Source organism: Heteronotia binoei, chromosome 15 (assembly GCF_032191835.1).
Source record: "Heteronotia binoei isolate CCM8104 ecotype False Entrance Well chromosome 15, APGP_CSIRO_Hbin_v1, whole genome shotgun sequence".
NCBI classification, from domain to species: domain Eukaryota; kingdom Metazoa; phylum Chordata; class Lepidosauria; order Squamata; family Gekkonidae; genus Heteronotia; species Heteronotia binoei.
In genome coordinates, this window is record NC_083237.1 from 44859049 (window position 1) to 44878717 (window position 19669).

General features: G+C 50.3%; 2 protein-coding genes across 2 annotated transcripts; both read left to right on the top strand.

Annotated features, from left to right (window-relative positions):
- The first annotated feature begins 6253 nt into the window (after positions 1-6253).
- On the top strand, positions 6254-9801 carry LOC132584478 (brain-derived neurotrophic factor-like). The gene is made up of 2 exons (XM_060256370.1): positions 6254-6389; positions 8785-9801. The coding sequence occupies exon 2, from the start codon at positions 8791-8793 to the stop codon at positions 9313-9315; it is 525 nt and encodes a 174-aa protein (XP_060112353.1). The 5' UTR covers positions 6254-6389; positions 8785-8790; the 3' UTR covers positions 9316-9801.
- Positions 9802-10749: 948 nt separating this feature from the next.
- Positions 10750-15392, top strand: SAXO3 (stabilizer of axonemal microtubules 3). Its single transcript, XM_060256371.1, has 5 exons — positions 10750-10935; positions 11156-11344; positions 11819-11980; positions 13433-13560; positions 14731-15392. Exons 1-5 carry the CDS (start codon positions 10780-10782, stop codon positions 15089-15091), a joined length of 996 nt encoding a protein of 331 aa, XP_060112354.1. The 5' UTR covers positions 10750-10779; the 3' UTR covers positions 15092-15392.
- Positions 15393-19669: the final 4277 nt, after the last annotated feature.

The window sequence follows — 19669 nt, forward strand, 5'->3', positions numbered from 1 at the left end:
CTCCCAAACATAATTGGATAGCTTTGGCTGTGAGATGACTGGCTTGGACTTAGGTTGCCAGGTCTGTGCTGGAAAATACCTGAAGACTTTGGGGGTGGATCCTGAAGAGGGTGGGGTTTGGAGAGGGGAAGGGCCTCAGGAGGGTACAGCGCCATAGAGTCCACCCTTCAAAGCAGCCATTCTCTCCAGGGGAGCTGTTCTCTACTAGCAAGAGATCAGCTGTAAAAGCAGGGGATTTCCAGTCTGCACCTGGAGGCTGAGAACCCTCAGCTTGGTAAGCAGCAAGAGAGTTAGACTGGAGTCTAAGAGCACCTTAGTGACTAACAAGATTTTCAGGGTAGTAGCTTTTGAGAGTCAAAGTTCCCTTTGTCAGACACAGTTTGAAAGCTTAAAACTCTTGTTGGTGTCTAAGGCCCTCCTGGACTCCAGGCTAGCTGTTTTACTGCAGACAACACAGCTACCCTCTGAAATGATGATATTGGATTTATATCCCACTCTATACTCTGAATCTCAGAGTCTCAGAGCAGTCACAATCTTCTTTACCTTCTTCCCACCCCCCACAGCAGACACCCTGTGAGGTAGATGGGGCTCAGAGAGCTCTTATAACAGCTGCCCGTTCAAGGACAACTCCTGCGAGAGCTATGGTTGATCCAAGGCCATTTCAGCAGCTGCAAGTGGAGGAGTGGGGAATCAGACCTGGTTCTCCCAGATAAGAGTCCGTGCACTTAACCACTACACCAAATTGGCTTTCAAACAAGCAAGAGATTGTTACATGATGCAAGATTTCTGTGTGGAAGCAGGCAATTTGTTTCCTTTAAAGGGCTACAAGCCCATTTAAATAAATACGGACAATGGTTCTGGTCAGTATCACGTCACTCTGCTTAACAGAATTTGAAGCCATCCTCCAATTTCCAATGAAGGAAAGAGCTAATTTAAGCTGGAGGAAGCTTTAGGAGAGAGGTTGTGGCTGAGTGGTAACACATCTGCTTGGTATGCAGAAGGTCCCTGGTTCAATCCCCGACACCTCCAGTTAAATTAGGGTTGCCAACCGTCAATTGGTGAACGGAAATCTCCTGGGATGACAGCTGATCTCCAGGTGACAGATGCCAGTTCCTCGTGAGAAAATGGCTACTTTGGAAGGTGTATTCTAGAATAATAATAATAAAATTTTATTTATATCCCGCCCTGAGCCGCCGAAGCGGGCTCAGGGCGGCTAACAACATTTTCATAAAATTATACAGAGTTTAAAATCGCATTAGCTTTAAAGCGTTCCCGTTAACCAAGTACTATACAGATTTCCAGGTGCTAATTCCATTTATAGATGATAATAGCGAAAGTCACCCAACAGCGGTCTCTCAGCCAGCAAAGGCCATCCTGAAAAGGCCCTGCGGAACTGGTCAAGGCACCGCAGGGCTCGCACTTCTTCCGGGAGCTGGTTCCATAGGTGTGGAGCTGCGATGGAGAAGGCCCGTATACGAGTGTTTTGAAGTTTGGCCTCCTTTGGTCCAGGGATAGTCAGCTGGTTCTTCCCTGCTGACCTCAGTGCCCTCTGGGGTTCGTATGGGGAGAGACGGTCCCTCAGGTAGGCAGGTCCTCGGCCATATAGGGCTTTAAAGGTAATAACCAGCACTTTGTAACGAACCCAGTAGGTAACTGGCAACCAGGGCAGCTCGCATAGCCCCGGCTGTATGTGCTCCCACTTCGGGAGCTCTAATATCAGCCTAGCCGCCGCGTTCTGCACCAGCTGCAACCTCCGGGTTCGGCACAGAGGCAGCCCCATGTAGAGGGCATTACAGTAATCCAATCTTGAGGTGACCATTGCATGGATCACTGTTGCTAGGTCCTGGCGCTCCAGGAAGGGAGCCAACTGCTTTGCCCGCTTCAGGTGGAAAAACGCCGACTTGGCAGTGGCTGCTATCTGAGCCTCCATTGATAGTGAAGGCTCCAATAGGACTCCCAAGCTCTTGACCCGGTGCGCCGCTTTCAGAGGCACACCGTCAAAAACTGGGAGAGGGATTTCCCTCCCCAGGGCGCTGCGACCCACACAAAGGACCTCTGTCTTTGTCGGGTTCAGCTTCAGCCCACTCAGCCTAAGCCAAGTTGCCACAGCCTGCAATGCCAGGTCCAAATTCCCTGGAACGCAGTCAGGCCGGCCGTCCATTAGCAGATAGAGCTGGGTGTCGTCTGCATATTGGTGACACCCAAGCCCATACCTCCGGGCAATCTGGGCAAGGGGGCGCATATAGATATTAAATAGCGTCAGGGAGAGAACTGCTCCCTGCGGCACCCCACAATCAAGTGTGTGCTTCTGGGACAGCTCACCCCCGATTGCCACCCTTTGTCCCCAACCCTTGAGGAAGGAGGAAAGCCATTGTAGGGCTAGCCCCCCAACCCCTATGTCGGCAAGGCGGCGGGTCATTATGAACATTATGGTCCCTCCCCTCCATAAACCCCACCATCCTCAGACTCCTCTGGCAAAATCTTAACGAAATTCCCAGCCTGGAACCCCAAGTTAAATGGATCAGGTAGATGGGGAGGTGAAAGGCCTCAGCCTGAAACCCTAGATCAAGGGTGGCCAACGGTAGCTCTCCAAATGTTTTTTTTGCCTACAACTCCCATCAGCCCCAGCCATTGGCCATGCTGGCTGGGGCTGATGGGAGTTGTAGGCAAAAAACATCTGGAGAGCTACCGTTGGCCACCCCTGCCCTAGATAGCTGCTGCTACTTGGGAGCAGACCAGTGATACTCAGTGATTTTAGGAACCACAGCTGGCTCTTTGACATGTTCCCCCTGTGGCTCATCTGAACACCATTCTCCAGCATGGCACCTGCTCCATGGTCCAGGAAAACCAGACTGTGGCACAGTATGGGTTGTGTTTGGCTGCTGGTTCTCACTTATGACCAAGAGAGGTTCTAAGCATGCTGTTCTAACCCCACCCCCCACCGCGTTTCTTGCAACACTTGAGTTCAACTTGAAGGGAAGGAACATAAGGACGCGTTTATCTTTTAACATCCAGCCTAATAAAGAGTTCTGGAGAACTTGAAAGCGTGTGCGCTGTGTTGTGTCTTAAGGCTGACTTGGAAGCCCTTCCCTTTGCTTCAGTGACACAAGGGCAGGCTAAGTTTCCACAGGGATAGGGAGAGGCCCTACTCAGGGGTCCTCTGGTTGTCAAAAAGGTCGTTTTTTGCGTTTAATATGAACAATTATATCTTTTCTCTGTGTTTGATGGCTTGGTGGAAATGGCATACAGTAGTCACATGGCTCTTCAGGTGGATGGTCACTGCACATGGGTCTCTCTGTGAGCCATGGAATTTGGGGTGCCAACTCTGAACTGGGAGCTATCTGGAGACTTTGGAGGTGGAGTCTGGGCAGGGCGGGTACAATGCCATACAGTCTACCCTCCAAAGCAGCCATTTTCTCCAGGGGAAATGATCTCTGTAATCTGGAGATTAGCTGTAATTCCAGGAGATGTCCAGGCCCTACCTGGAGGTTCACAGCCCTAAGTACCGCTGGAGAAGACCCTACAGACCTGCAGGCTAGTCCCAAGGAATATCAACAAGTCTACGCCGGAGAACTCAAAAGATGTACAATACAGGTAACAGATGGAGCCGGTCACTTAAAAAGGTATTATATAGTGGGTTCTATGCATGAAGGAGTCACCAGTTGAGTGATAACAAGCTCTTTAATAGACGTGGCATAGTATAAGGCTACATTACAAAACTGGGGCTGGGGCCAACAGGCCAAACTTATCTCTGGGTTCCCATGCAAGCACATTATTGGATCATTCAAACCGGTGGGGCTTGTGATTGGTCTAGAGCTGCAGAGATTTGGATCCTGCGGCCCTTTGTTCTCTAGTCTCCAAGCTCAGACTGTATGACTCCAATGAGCCAGGCAGGAACACCCAAAGTCTTCACTTGAGTCCACATACATAACAGTGAGCCAAGCTGCAAAGGATAAGTGGTACACATCTGCAATCCCCCAGAGACATGAGAGAAATAGTTATTCCTATAAACGTAAGAGACACACAAAGCTGCCTCCCCTCCCAAGAATATAGATCTAGGTGGGTAGCCGTGTTGATCTGAAGCAACAGAATAAAGTTAGAGTCCTTTAAGGCCAACAAGTTTTATTCAAGGTATAAGCTTCCATGTGTACCCACACACTTCTTCAGATACAATGAAATGGGAGAAAACCATTCAAACTTATAGAGAGGGTTGGCAGGGGGATGGGGACAAATGAGCATATAACATGATGTAGGCATTTTGAGACAAAGCACTTGGCTTATTGTCCCTGCTTTGTCTCAAAATGTCTACATCATGTTATATTCTAATTTGGGATTTTTCTCCCAACCCTATCTATAAATTTGAACGGTTTTCTCCCATTTCTTTGTACCTGAAAGCCTGCGTGTACACACGAAAGCCTAGACTTGAAATCCAACGTATACTGCACATCGGTGGCACGTGGTGGGTAAACAGATCTTTCTGCAAACCTGGGGGGCTCCCCAGCTTTGCAAAAAAATCTGAACCCTTTTTAAAAAATCTTGGAGGGGGGGTGAAATTTCCCTCAAAGTAAAAACTGCCGCTAGCGCATGCGCAGATAGCCGACCTACCTCCTTGGTGGCTGACCTCCCCGCAGCCTACTGGATGGTTTAGAGGCCACCGCTAGGTCCTTCCCACAGGCTTCAGGAAACCACACAAGCTGCTGCGGCCACCGCAACACCGGGGTCCCTCCCGTGACCAACAGGACTCCCCAGAAGCCCCCGCTGCCAGGTCCCTGCCGCAGTCTCCCTGAGGCACCGCTTCCCTCACCCCTTCCTTGGACTAATGCCCTGAAAGGGAAGGGAGGGGAGGAGGCATCTCACCCTGTCCCCTCACCTGTGGCTGGAGAAGAGGAAGCAAGTAAGGGAGGAAATACCCCCTTCCCACAAGTTTCTTGTGGGTCTTCCATTTGTACAGGCAGAATACAACAACAGCTCTTTCATCCAGTGGGTACATAGGGCACGTATACATATATACTACACACAAATAGGAAGAGTTGCATCAGTGCTTAGTTCTCATGGCCATTCATACCCAGGGAAACGCTGATTGCCACTTTGGGAGTCAAAAAGCAATTTTTCTCCAGGCCAGTTTGACCAGGGATCCTGGAGGGGTTTTTGCCATCTTTTGAGCATGGAGCAAGGGTCACTGGGGGTGTGGCGGGGAGGTATTTGTGGATTTCCTGCACTGTGCTGGGAGTTGGATTAGATTACCCTGGAGGTCCTTTCCAACTCTATGATTCTACATCCTTCGTGTCTCTCAGATGTGTGCACACATACATAGGATACATGGGATAACCTGCACCGTGGTGAATCTACTCTGCCCCATCCCAATTCTCATGCAGCCAGCTGACATGCTTGCTGGAGGAATTTTGCAGGAATCCCTCACCTGGTCCGTGGCAACCACTCCAGCCCTGCTCCAAAAACAGGAACACTGTAGCTACCACCACCTGCACATGCCCCAGGCAGACCTGAAACAAATGTTGGGTCCTCATTGTAGGCACAAAAGTTGCCACTGCCCACAGCTGTGCGGCTAGTCTTTGGGAGAGTTGGGAAGATGGAGGCAGGAAGCATGCACAAGGGAGGGGGAGTTGCAAGGGGTGCTGGAGGTCTTAGGAATTACCACTGGTCAGTCACAGCCCAAGGGTGTTTGGCCCGATGCTGCCGTCTCTGAATAGTCTTCAGTTGCTCCAGAAAGATTGGAACCAGATGGTTGTGAGGGAGCAGACTACACATTACTGAGTGATAAATGCATCTTTTTTATCTTCTGTGAAATCTGTAGAGTGGAACCGTATGGTTGTACTTCAGCTAAACCGCTTCAGTAGCCCCAGGGTCACTGCAATTGGACTGTGGCTCAGTGGCAGAGCATCTGCTTGGCATGCAGAAGGTCCCAGGTTCAATCCCCAGCATCTCCACTTAAAAAGACCAGGGAGTAGTTGATGTGAAAGACTTTGGCCTGAAACCCTGTAGAGCATCTGCCAGTCTGAGTAGACAATACTGATCCTGATGGACCTAGTTCAGTATAAGGCAACTTCCTGTATGTTCAAGGGGCTGCAGTGCCAGAAACCCCCTTGTCTGTCTACCAACCCCGTTAGATACTTCTTGAATCCTGCCAAGGCCCCTTCTGTGTGCTATGCTTCCAGCTCGAGATACACTCAGCAATGACAAGGGGGCATTCCAAAGCCCAAAGTGTCATAGAGACGTTGACGCATAGAGCACTGACCTCTTGGTTGCTGTATCACTGACCAGTTTTCCTGACCAAAGGTGGTTTGCACTGAGAGCACAGTGAATATATCTCTGGGAGGAAAGAAAAGGGAGAGAAGAGTGCAAGAGAAAGAACAGATCCAGACAGACAGAAGGTAAAAACACATGGGTTTTAAAATAAGGAAAATGTGGTCCCATGTTGCTGATTGGGGTTAAAGGTAGCTTAGTCTAGAAAGGTTGAAGATCTACCATTGGGAAACAGGGCACTGTTGGATTGTTTACTGTGATTTTCCAAATGCAGGAGGGCTCTTCACAAGTTCCTGTCTGAGAAGCATGAATGTGCATTGGAGGGGGAGAGATGGACTCGATGGCTCATGGCTCTCACCCATATACATTCTGTAGAACAGGTGTACATGCATAGGATTTGTCTGGATGATCGGACACCATGGTAAATGTAGTCCCAATTTTGTGTGCATAATTGATATGTATGAAGACTCTGGTTTGCAAGTTATATGCATAAAAGGGTGGGGACAACATCTAATCTGGAAAACCAGGTTTGATTCCCCAGTCCTCCACTTGCAGCCAGCTGGGTGACCTTGGGTCAGTCGCAGTTCTCTCAGGGCTGGTTTGGTGTAGTGGTTAAGTGTGTGGACTCTAATCTGGGAGAACCAGGTTTGATTCCCCAGTCCTCCACTTGCAGCTTCTGGAATGGCCTTGGGTTAACCATAGCTATTGTAAGAGTTGTCCTTGAAAGGGCAGCTGCTGTGAGAGTCCTCTCAGTCCCACCCATCTCACAGGGTGTCTGTTGTGGGGGGAGAAGATATAGGAGATTGTAAACCGCTCTGAGTCTCTGATACAGAGAGAGAAGGGCGGGGTAAAAATCTGCAGTTGTCTTCTTCTCTCAGCCCCACCTACCTCACAGGGTGTCTGCTATGGGGAGGGGAAGGGAAGGTGATTGTAAGCCCCTCTGAGACTCCAAGTGAAGGGTGGGATATAAATCCAACTCTTCTTTTTCATCTGGCCCCCTTCTGTACATGTTCATGTTCTCTCCTCAGATAAATAAAACAGTTCAGTGGCAAATTAAAGACTAACAAAATGTATTCCAGCACAAACTTCTATAAATAAATTTTGTCTGTCTTTAAGGTGTCTCAAGATGCCGATTTTGCTGCTAGACTAACCAGGCTTTTTTGCCACCAAAAAAGCTGACATGGTGATCCCGTAGGGTTTTCGTGCCAAGAGATGAAGGGAGGTGGTTTGCCATTACCTGCCTCTGCATAGCAACCCTGGACTTCCTTGGTGGTCTCCAAATACTGACCAGGACCAACTCTGCTTAGTTTCCGAGATCTGATGAAATCAAACTAGGTTGGGCTAACCAGGTCAGGGCTACTCATCTGGAATTACCTCCCCAGACAGGAACTTGTGAACTTTCCTAGTTTGTCTTCTGTTCTGAGCCTTCTAAGAGACCTGCTTGTAGTGTCTGGTGTCAGGGAGACATTTGAGCAGCTACTGGTTTTTGTATAGCCTCTTCTTCCCAGAAGACCTGATACCTGGTCCACTCAGCACCCCTCTTATCTACACATATCTGCCAGTAGAGTTGCCAGCTCTGGGTCGGAAAATACCTGGAGAATTTGGGGGTGGAGCCAGGAGAGGGCAGGGTTTGGGGAGGGGAGGGACTTCAACATGGTACAGTGCCATAGAATCCACCCCTCAAAGCAGCCATTTTCTCCAGGGGAAAATATAAACGGTGGCTCAGTAGTAGAGCATCTGCTTGGTAAGCAGAAGGTCCCAGGTTCAATCCCCGGCATCTCCAACTAAAAAGAGTCCAGGCAAGTAGGCATGAAAAACCTCAGCTTGAGACCCTGGAGAGCCACTGCCAGTCTGAGTAGACGATACTGACTCTGATGGACCGAGGGTCTGATTCAGTAGAAGGCAGCTTCACAGGTTCATAGGTTCACCGATCAACACTACGATTCACACAATGTGTGTACATGCGTATCATTTAGTGCAAGTATAAGACAAAATAATAAAATAAAGGAATGCTAGGAAAATGCTCTCCCCCAATCAATTCACTACAACATTTCCACATAGGTAACAGCCTTAACACAGTCCATAACTCAGTGATGTAGGGTGGAATCCTTAGTAGTTCTGCTCATGATGTTGTGCTGGAGAGAATAAGGAACCATATAGAAAGGAGTCCTCACGGTTTCGCTTACTCAGTTCTTTGTCAGCCTCTTCTCTCACCGTTTCATGGAGCCACAGTAACTTTGTTCGAAACACGGATCAACGCATGCTCTAAAACTCTGCTGCCGACTCTCTGAGCTTTACAGCATGTGTTGATTCATGTTGGAAACAAAGTGGAAGCTGGCCCAGGGCCCCTAAAGGCATGGGGGCCCATAGGCCAGTGCCTACTTGGCTTAATTGTTAAACCGGCTCTGCCTCTATACCTTGTGGCTAGCCATGGATGGACAGTCCTGTGCTTTACAACACACAAATGACTTGGGTCTGATGTTTTGCACTTTCTGGGTCTTGTTTCTTTCTCTCACCGCACAGGCAGGGATGCTGATTCTGTTCCACGCTGTGATCTCCCCACTGCTCTGTGCCATTCATGCTGTCCCCCTTGGCCAGGAGAATGCTGTCATCAACACTACCGAGATCACGGAGATGGTCCTCTTCTCCGCACGGGTTGTCCTTTCCCCCCAGGAGCTCTCAGCCCCCCCCTTGGTCGACAGCCCCAGTGCCCTTGATGAGTGGTCAGTGTGCAGGAGCGTCAGTACATGGGTGGCGGACAAACGAACAGCGGTGGACATCGCTGGCAGAAATGTAACAGTGCTTCCTACAGTCCAAACTTCTGCTGGCGTGCTCAAGCAGTATTTTTATGAGACCAAGTGTCAACCTGCTTGGGCCACCGACATGAGAGGTTGCTTGGGGGTGGACTCACGCCACTGGATCTCCAGGTGCAAGACAAAACAGTCATTTGTGAGGGCCCTCACTCAGGATTCTGAAGAACGGGTGCACTGGCGCTGGATCCACATCGACACATCTTGCGTCTGTTCCCTGTTCAACCGCACTGGCCAGACGTAGAGAGGAAGAGAAAGGGGGCAGCGGTCTTCCTGGCTCATTAAGGCCCCCCAAGAGAGAACTATCAAGAATATAAATAAGCATGTTCTATATAGATATATATTGATAATAAGTTTAGTTTTTTGTAAAATCAGATAGCTGTTTATGTATGATCTAGATGATCACAGATGTTTGCAATTGTATATCTATTAGATGATTGTACAAGATTGCAGTTAGGGTTGTATTGGAAAACACTTGGAGACTTGGGGGGGGGGATATTGGAGAGGTGGGGTTTGGGGAGGGGTCTCAGCACAGTACAATGCCATAGAGTCCACCCTTCAAAACAGCCATTTTCTCCAGAGGGATATTTCCAGGCCCCACCTGGAGGCTGGCAACCCTAATTGCAGTTTATGCTTTATGTTTGTGTTTCTGTTAACTGAAATTTTAGAAAAAGAAAAAAAAAGTGTGTGGATGAGGGGCAGATTAAAAATTCAAAAGCATGCGACTTGATTTTCAGTGTCCTGAATGATTTCCATCGCTTGGTAACTATAGAAAGCAAGAGGCTTGGATTGGACATTAGAACCAGACTGCACGCACTCCTTCACGTCAGGCCAGGCTCCAGCCCCGAACTAAAACAAAACAAAAAGAGCCGGCAGTTGACCAGGGCCTTTAGAAACGAAAGCGTTCTCTGTCCTTGACTGCCATCTAACGGCTGGAAGAGAAATAGCAAGTCCTTAATTGAAAAGAGTTGCATTTTGGACTTGTTTTAATTTTTAAAGAGCTACAATGCTAAATATGGACTTCCGTGCAAAAAATGGGAAAGCTCCTACCTATAACTAAAAATCTTTAAGGAAAAAATATTTAAATCAGATTCACGCATGGGCATGGGAGAGTACTATTTATTTCTAGGGGCATGAAGAGCAGGGTCATTGTTTTCTTTTTTTGTTTTTTTAAATGATTGATTATAGTACACACTGTTTTTTTTAAATGCACACACTCTTCAGAATAAGAGGGAAATAATATTTCACTGGTGGTGCTTGAAAGGAGATACTGTCACAGATGCTATTTGATAGGTATGCACGTGACTTAACTATTTGCAGCTGTTGGCTGAAACACTGCAGAACTTTTTAAAACCACCATGGCCCTAGCCTTCCATCTCCAAGAAAAGGAGAATCACAGTGGCCTACCTTATAGAGCTGTTGTTCAAAGACCACCGTACAGGCGTCTGAACAGCCACAGCCCTTGCACAAAACCCAGGCCGCCTCCCCATTGTCCAAACCCGCCTGGGCCCCCTGCAGCAATTGTCGGCGACAATCCGGGAGGCCTGGCTGGCTCACAAAGGCCGGATAGAACGCCCGGCTCCTCAGCGTTCCATCTCCATAGCAACGCTTGTCACTAACGTTCTACTCGCCCCGCCCCTCGCCGGGCTCCCGCGGCAACGACTCTTCCCCGAGCCCCGCACGCCATGTCCCAAATGCAGAGCGGGCCATGGCGGGCACGTTCGCCGCCTTCCCCTTCGGCTGGGAGGCAGACTCTGGGCTGCTGGTGCCCAGCCGGGGCCGCAGGCAAGACTGGACGCTGACCAGCAGCGGCGTGGGGCTGGATTATGCCTGCCCGTTGCCCTTCCCACCCCCTTTGGCGCGAGTGAGCAAAGCAAACTCACACCCGGGGCGCTCACTCCCTCTGCCGGGTCTGGTTTGGTGCACTGGCACCGGGTTTGGTTGGGTGGGTTGGGATAGTCTGGACGCTGAGGTCTTAGCAAGGGGCACGGGCGCTGGAGCACCCGGGCTGGGTTCAGTTTGGATCCATGCACTTCTCTTTCTTTCCCCTGATGGCCCTTCTTCTCGCTGCTCCTCCTCCCCAGTCGACGATCCATGAGCCGCTGCCCCCGGCCTCGGAGAAAGTATGGCGAGACATGGTCATTCCGCGGCTGGCGACCACGACGCAACTGACCCACTGCCTAAAGACCCACGGGGGGCCTCTGGCTCAGCTGCGCCACCCTGTGGCCGCCCTGCACTGGACCGTTCACTACAATAAAGACTTACGAGAGAAGGTAGGCGCGCGGGGGTGGAGTGCCTCTGGGCCAAAGAGGGAGAGGGGCGGTAGCGGAGACTTTGGGGGCTGCAACCGTGGCGCAGAGTGTTAAAACTGTAGTACTGCAGTCCTAAGCTCTGCTCACGACCTGAATTCGATCCGCGGTGGAAGCTGGGTTTTCAGGTAGCTGGCTCCAGGTTGACTCAGCCTTCCATCCTTCCGAGGTCGGTGAAATGAGTACCCAGCTTGCTGGGGGGGAAGTGTAGATGACTGGGGAAGGCAATGCCAAACCACCGCGTTAAAAAGTCTGCCATGAAAACTTGTGAAAGCAACGTCACCCCAGAGTCGAAAACGACTGGTGCTTGCACAGGGAACCTTTCCTTTGCTGGCCTTGGCAAGCCGGCTAAGAGGACGGTAGCTCTGTTGCCTGCTCTCTCCGACCCTTTCCCTGGCTGTGACCTTTTCCCATGATCTCCCACCTTCTCCTCCACAGCTGAAGCGGAGGCCATGGAGGTTCCCGCTGACCATGGGTAACCAGAAGAGTGAGATGAGGGATTGCTACCCTGGCTGGCCTAATCTGCCGCACTACCCCACCTTCCACGCTGGACCTCAACCCTTTGGGCTGGCTGCTCATCATACAGAGGGAGCATCCAAGGTGAGTGGCTCATAGGAGTTGCCAGCTCCAGGTTGGGGGAAACAGAGCTTTGCGGGGTGTGGGGGGAGAGGAGCCTGAGGAGGGGCTTAAATGGGCAGAAGAAGAAGATGATGAAGATATTGGAGTTATATCCCGCTCTCCACTCCGAAGAGTCTCAGAGCGGCTCACAATCTCCTTTCCCTTCCTCCCCACAACAGACACCCTGTGAGGTGGGTGGGGCTGGAGAGGGCTCTCACAGCAGCTCCCCTTTCAAGGACAACCTCTGCCAGAGCTATGGCTGACCCAAGGCCATTCTAGCAGGTGCAAGTGGAGGAGTGGGGAATCAAACCAGGTTCTCCCAGATAAGAATCCGCACACTTAACCACTACACCAAACTGGCTCTCCGAAGTCCACCTCCCAAAGCAGCCATTTTCTCCAGGGGAGACTGATCTCCGTCACCTGGAGATCAGTTGCAATAGTGGAAGAGATCTCCAGCCACCACCTGGAGGTTGGTAACAACCCTAGACTGGCTTATATGCCAAGGGCCCTAATGCCTCGTTTGGTCAAATTTGCCCTTTCACATACCTTCCCCTGGAGTTCTCTTCTGTTTTAGATTAGCAGAGTCTTCCCAGGTAAGTTTTTTGAAGCTGTGTTGAACTTTGATTGGGGAGACCTGTGTTCAAATCCCCACCAAGTCATAAGCCTTACTAGTTGACTTTGAACCCAGCAGTGGCTCAGACCCTGCCTTGCTGGGCAGGTTTTACCAATTCCCCCCTTATGCTGAAGACCCCTGATGGGGCATAGTTTTGGTGGGGCTGCAGTAGAAGGGGGCAGTTAAAAATTAACTTCTGCAGGTGCTGTTCTGCTTTTACGAAATAGCAATGCTACTTCACAAGGTTGTTGTGAGGATCAAAGGAGGAGGAGGAGAAGCCTCCTTGGAGCAAGGAAGGGGATAAAAGTTAAACAGGTCAAGCCCATATTGGGACAAATGATTTTTCAGAACTCTTTTTAAGCCTGGGGTATAGTTGTGCATGCATATGCAATGTTATCCTCCACTTGCAGCTGCTGGAATGGCCTCGGGTTAGCCATAGCTATCTCAGGAGTTGTCCTTGAAAGGGCAGCTGCTCTCAGCCCCACCCACCTCACAGGGTGTCTGTTCTGGGGGGAGAAGATTTAGGAGATTGTAAGCCGCTCTGAGTCTCTGATTAAGTCTTCTTCTTGAAAGCCCAACCCGCACAAGTGCAAAATGGACTCCTGTTCTTTGCACTGGGATTGACATGGTCCTTTCCACATTGCACTTCCCTTTTTTATAGCATTCCTTTCTTTTTATTTTTCTGCCCCGACATACCAAGAAGTCATCTGCGTGTGCTCGGAAGGTGGGATGGGGTGGGCCACTTCAGCCAATTGTTCTGCAGGGAAGGGAGGGATGGCTTCCAGGCTTCGTCCTCCAGTTGTGCCCTTGACCCCTTACAGTCCGTCGTGCCCAGCACCAGGAATGAAGAGCTGGCAGGAACGCCCTTCTACGTCCGCGACAACGCTGTCCTGCGGCTCAATGAGCCTTACATGTCCATCACCACCCAGGATTTCCATCCCTTCACACAGTATGTGGCAATCGGTTGCTATCTTCTGCCTATCACCCATGATCTGTTGTCTGTACCCTTTGGGATCCTGCTCCTTATTAGAAACTCTGACTTTTAATGCTGCCTTCCTTATGCCTTAAGAGCTCCGTGGCACAGAGGGGTAAAGCTGCAGTACTGCAGTCCGAGCTCTCTGCTCACGACCTGTGTTTAATCCCAGCGGAAGCTGGGTTCAGGTAGCCGGCTCAAGGTTGACTCAGCCTTTCATCCTTCCGAGGTCGGTCAAATGAGGACCCAGCTTGCTGGGGGGGAAGTGTAGATGACTGGGGAAGGCAATGGCAAACCGTAAAAAAAAAGTCTGCCATGAAAGCGTCATTATGCAGCATCACCCCAGAGTCGGAAACGAATGGTGCTTGCACAGGGGACTACCTTTACTTCTTTATGCCTTGCCAGGGTCTGCATGCATTTGTTTTTCAGGGTGACAGGCCATTAGATGAAGCTATTATTCTTTTAACATTTTCATTAATTGATCTGGTTTCTGTTGACATATATTTTGCCCTCGTGAGATTTTAACTAGTCATTGCTTAAAGGGTTTCAAGCTTAACTTTCTCCTCCTAGGGATTAGATGCTTTTTTTTTTAAAGGGAGATTCACAGAATCACAGAGTTGGATGGGGCCCTACAGGCCATCTAGTCCAACCTCTTGCTTCAATGCAAGATCAGCCTAGAGCATCCCTGACAAGTGTTTGCTCAGCTGCCGCTTAAAGACTGCCAGTGAGCTCACCAGCCCCCAGGGAGCTGATTCCACTGTTGAACAAGTATGGTAAAAATGTTTTACCTAATATTCAGCCAGTACCTTCCCGTCCGTAATTTAAACCCATTATTGCGAGTCCTCTCCTCTGCTGCCAACAGGAACAGCTCCCTGCCCTCCTCTAAGTGACAGCTTTTCAAAAATTTAGAGAGAGTAACCATGTCCCCCCCCTCAACCTCCTCTTCTCCAGGCCATTCCTAAGTCCCTCAGCCTTTCCTCAAAGGGCTTAACACAGACATTCTTAACACTCCTTAAACACTGCCCCTAGAATCACATTCTGTGTTCTTTTTTCCAACACAGCAGGATAAGCGTACTTCCTCTTCTACAAAAACCACGAGTGCTGCTTTTTACCACGTGTGTGTGTTCTTTCCCTGTCCCTACACAGGAAGCAACTACAAGGTTACGCCCGAAAGGATGATTCGAAACAGAACCCAGAGGGCCGGGATATTTATCCTCTGATCCGGGTGCCTGGGCCGATGCGGGACGTCAGCCAGTTCCACCTTGCCACCCGGGTGCCTCGCCTGGTTCCCAGCACAGCCCCTGTGCCCTACCGGGGCTTTCGCAGCCTGGCACAGGAGTCCTACCAACTGCCCAATGACCACCGGCGCACGTGGGACCGTTTCTGCCCGGTGGAGAGGCCACCAACCGTCTCCTACAAGGTGCCCGTGGTGGAGATCCTGTGCATACCAGGCATGTACGAGACGGAGTATAAGTGCTATGGAAGCAGCAAACCGGTGCCCGTATAAGATCTGGGCATAGCAGTTCCATAACAGTTTCAATCCCTGTCCTTCCTGCGAACAGAAAAAAATATATAATTTTCTGGAGATGTTCATTTTAATGAAACTATTCTACTCTTCTACCTGGTATTTAGAACCATTTGGTGGGGGGCACATCTTGGGCTACTCCAGATTAAAAATGAGCTGGTTTGGGGATGGATTTTTTTGTGTGTGGGGGGGGAAAGCTGTGGTGAGTTAATATGTATTTTTGACTTCCAGAAGAGGTAATCGGAGAAAACGCAAAAGAATGGAATAAACAAACTGAAGTGAATTCTTGTGGAGGGAAGAATATTAGCTTCAGAATTCCAGTGGTTCAAGACAGCTTGCCACAGTGCAAGAAATTTGTTGAGCTGTACGTCTGACTTACTGTTTGGTGTAGTGGTTAAGTGTGCGGACTTTTAACTGGGAGAACCAGGTTTGATTCCCCACTCCTCCACTTGCACCTGCTGGAATGGCCTTGGGTTAGCCATAGCTATCGCAGGAGTTGTCCTTGAAAGGGCAGTTGCTGTGAGAGCCCTCTCAGCCCCACCCACCTCACAGGGTGTCTGTTGTGGGGGGGAAAAGATATAGGAAATTGTAAGATGCTCTGAGTCTCTGATTCAGAGAGAAGGGCGGGGTATAAATCTGCAGTTGTCGTCTTCTTCATTTAGGGCAGGGGTCCCCAACCCCCAGGCCGCAGACCACTACTGGTCCGTGGTCTGTTGGCAACCGGGCCGCAGCCTCGCCGCCCCTCCTGTGGCACCTCCAGTTTTACGATTTTAAGGCCAGGGAAGGGGCGACGTGCCACCTTCCCTGGCTCTTTAAAGGCCGACAACCCCCCCCCCCCTCCGATCAGCAGTGAAAACCCTCGTAGCAACAGTGGGCAACCCACCGAAGAAGCGCTGCCGCCCTTGTCTCCTCTCCGCTTCCTTCCTGGGTGTGGAGGGGAGGAGACAAGGGCGGCGCTGCTTCTTCAGCGGGTTGCCTGCTGCTGCTATGAAGGTTTTCGCTGCCGATCGATGGGGGGGGAGGGGGGCAGGGTTTGTCGACCTTTAAAGAGCCTGGGAAGCTGGAGCTTCGCCCAGCCCCATTGCCAGGATTTGAAGAATTGGGGGCCCCTGATTTTTTTCAGGGGGCACAGAGTGGTCCCCAACCTCCATGGCCTTCTCTCCTATCACCACTGAGGAGGAAAGCTGCCAGCTCACTGCCATACAGCCTCCCCCCTCCCCACAGCTGCCCCAAAGTGATCCCTTTCCACCCCTCTTCCAACAGCTCTGGTGGGGAGCCACTCAGAGGTTGAGATATGTGCTGCATGGTCTCCTGCCCTTACCTGTAGCATGATCCAGCTAGGCAAGCGCTGCGGGACAAGGGAGGTGGGGGGTGGAAGGCGCCACCAAGTCGTAACTGATTTCTGGGACTACAAGACCTCCAATTCGGATTTCTTCCTGTAGGAGGGCGAGCCGAGGCTGCCCAAGTGCAGCTCCCACCCTAGCTTGGGTGGCCAGCGAGACCAGGCTAGAAAGCCCCTGCAGGCGAACATCATCTCTCCACTGATCCCCAGCCCTGTACTGCAGCCGGGACCTTCACTTGTCTGCAATGGAGCCATCCACCCCCTACCCCTGCTGCCCCACTTGAGGGCCAGAACGGCCTCTTCTTGCAGGCACCCTCTAGCCCACCATCAGCCCAACTTAACTTTCAGTCCTGGGGTGCCCCCTTGTTTCTGCTTGCTGAGGGGTCAGATTTCTTCCAGCCCCTAAGCAAGCAGAAGCAAGGTAGAGCTTAACTTTCAGTCCGAGGCTCCGAAAGTGCCCCCTTGTTTCTGCTTGCTGAGGGGTCAGATTTCTTCCAGCCCCTAAGCAAGCAGAAGCAAGGTAGAGCTTAACTTTCAGTCCGAGGCTCTGAAAGTGCCCCGTTGTTTCTGCTTGCTGAGGGGTCAGAGATTTCTTCCAGCCCCTAAGGAAGCAGAAGCAACATGGAAGGTAAGTTTCAGTCCTGGGCTCCGAAAGTGCTCCGTTGTTTCTGCTTCCTGAGGGGTCAGAGAATTCTTCCAGCCCCTAAACAAGCAGAAGCAACGGTGTATGATGACGACGGCAGAATAGAGAAGGATGCAGTCAAGACACTGGAGGCTGGTTAGGGGCCCCAAGTCAGGGGGCCCTGCCTAGCAGTCGGGGCTGTGCCCCAGAGGCCCCCTCGTAGCTACGGGCCTGGCTTCGCCCCTTCCCGGGCCTTAAAATCGTAAAACCGGAGGGTGCTGGAGGCGCCGTGAGGCTGCGGAGGGGGGTGGCAGGGGGCGAGGCTGTGCAATGGAATGGTGAGACTGCAGGAGGGGCAGTGAGGCTGTGCAGGGGCGGGGCATGAGGCTGCATGGTGGGGGGGGGCGGCGAGGTTGCGTGGCTGCAAGGCCAAATTCAGTGCCCTCACCCTGCTGGTCCCCAGTGTCGCAAAGGTTGGGGACCACTGATTTAGGGGACTTAATTGTGCTCCATATACAGGAGCTCTATGGAAGCAGCCAGTCTGAACACAACACATAGCACCTTCTCCAATGACACCAGTCATCCTTTTCAGTTGCCTCAAAACCTGGCTTTAGCAATGAAACAGCTTTGGCTAACTCTCTATTCTGAATGATTGGGGATGGGGGGAAGAAATGTGTCCCTGTTCTCATGGACCTCTCATACGGTTTCCAGGTCCCCCTGGCCACTGGGAGGGGGGAGCCTTCGATTCTATCAGCTATGGTTTCCTTCTAGGTTCTAGTCCATGGTTCTGATCCAGAAGATGGTGTTAAGAGAAGGCTGGTCTTGCTCAGAGCCTGAGGCAATCCTACAAAGTTTCATTCCATCTTCTATTTCTGTTTAACGTCTACATGAAACTGCATATGAGTATCATCTATATGCACATACTAGCTAGCACTATCATCTATACGCACATACCAGCTACATGAAACTGCAAATGAGTATCATCTAAACGCACATACCAGCTAGCTCTTCCTGCACTTATGATTGAATCCGAAAGAGAATCCATTTAATGGTGCTGGAATCCATTTTGGGCTGTATGAGGGCAAGCAAACAGAAACTCTTTCCTAACAAGATGGAGATGATGCATGGGATAGAGGAGATAAAGTACTTTTCTCACTTTCTCACAATACAAGATCTTATGGTCACTTCATGAAATTAATGAGCGGTAGGCTTAGAACAGATAAAACAACTATTAACACATAGAATTTACTGCCACGGGAACTGGTGGTAGCTATAAGCAAAGACAGCTTCAAGAGGGGATTAGATAAACATATGGAGCAGAGATCCATCAGTGGCTATTGGGGAGGCAACAATAGGAGGGCTTCTGGAGTTCTGGCCCCACTGATGGGTCTCCTGAGGGCACCTGGATTTTGGCCACTGTGTGACACAAGAGTGGATGGGCTACTGGCCTGATCCAACATGGCTTCTCTTATGTTTATGTTTGCGATGGGGGTCAGCCGAGGGACTGGGACAATTCAGAGTCACCCTGTGAATTACTACTACAAAAGAAGTGTTTCCGCTCAACCTCCATTGACTTCCAGTTGGTTACTGAGCCCAATTGGCAGGGTTGACCTTTAATGCCAAAAAGGGCTCAGGGGTGAGAGTTGGGCCATGTAGCTGGCCAGGCTGTGCTTTGGGTTCTGCCACATTCAGAACTTCAATAGGCAGTGATTTGTGACAAGGTCTTTTCAGTGACAGCACCAGGGCCGCTTCACCTGGGTTATATATCCAATTCCTCCCTGTTAGCTTTACAAAGCCCTTTTTGTCAGGCATTTGAGCTAGATTGATGGTGTGGTGGATATTTTCTTGGTGCTTCAAACAGTTTTTAACTTTTTACTCTCAATGTTGTATAATAGAGGGTGGATAAGGTAGTTTGTTCTGCTTTTTACTGAGAACTTGGTTTTTATTTGCTGTATTATTTCCTGTTCTGTTTGGCCATTTAAAAATGTTTGTTATTATTGCTGTTTTGAGTTTTCATCAATAGCTTTCCAGAGAGTACCTTTGAAAGAAGGGCTCTACCTTTTTTTAAACAAATAGCAGGATCTGCACTACTGCTTGCCAGATAACGTGCAAAACAGAGCAAATACCTACTATTTTGAGACAATTATTACACAGTTTTAGTCTATTCTTCCTGAAGTCACTAAGCATAGCATAGCAGACTGTTTCCCCATCTTCTCTACACATTGACACACTAAGGGCTGAAAGACAGGAACTTCCTGGCAGAGTACAGATTAGAACCCAGTTCAGTGCTCCAGCTGTTATTCCCCAGCCACACTCCGCTCGCTTTCTGTTTATAGCAAGCAGTAGCTGTGCTGTTTGTGATGGGCCCAGGCTTGTTTCAGGAACAGCAGGCGCAGCAGCTAGAGTGGGAGGGAAGCCACAAGGGCAGGAAGGGATTTCTCACCTAGGTGAGCAATCCCTCCCTGCCTTCAAAGCATCCTGCTAGATACAGGCAGGAGCCATGGCCTTGGATAAGAGATGGAAAGGATGCAAGGCCTGCAGAAAACCTGTCAGTCTCATATCCTGAGGGTAGGATGGAGGGCAGAGAGGAAGGTCA

What these genes read in the sequence shown, in the direction of transcription:
- SAXO3 (XM_060256371.1), top strand. Translation starts at nt 10,780, where the DNA reads ATGGCGGGCACGTTCGCCGCCTTCCCCTTCGGCTGGGAGGCAGACTCT. An exon ending in ATAAAGACTTACGAGAGAAG is followed by an intron (nt 11,345 to 11,818) that starts GTAGGCGCGCGG and finishes TCTCCTCCACAG; the next exon opens with CTGAAGCGGAGGCCATGGAG. An exon ending in GATTTCCATCCCTTCACACA is followed by an intron (nt 13,561 to 14,730) that starts GTATGTGGCAAT and finishes GTCCCTACACAG; the next exon opens with GAAGCAACTACAAGGTTACG.
- LOC132584478 (XM_060256370.1), top strand. Translation starts at nt 8,791, where the DNA reads ATGCTGATTCTGTTCCACGCTGTGATCTCCCCACTGCTCTGTGCCATT.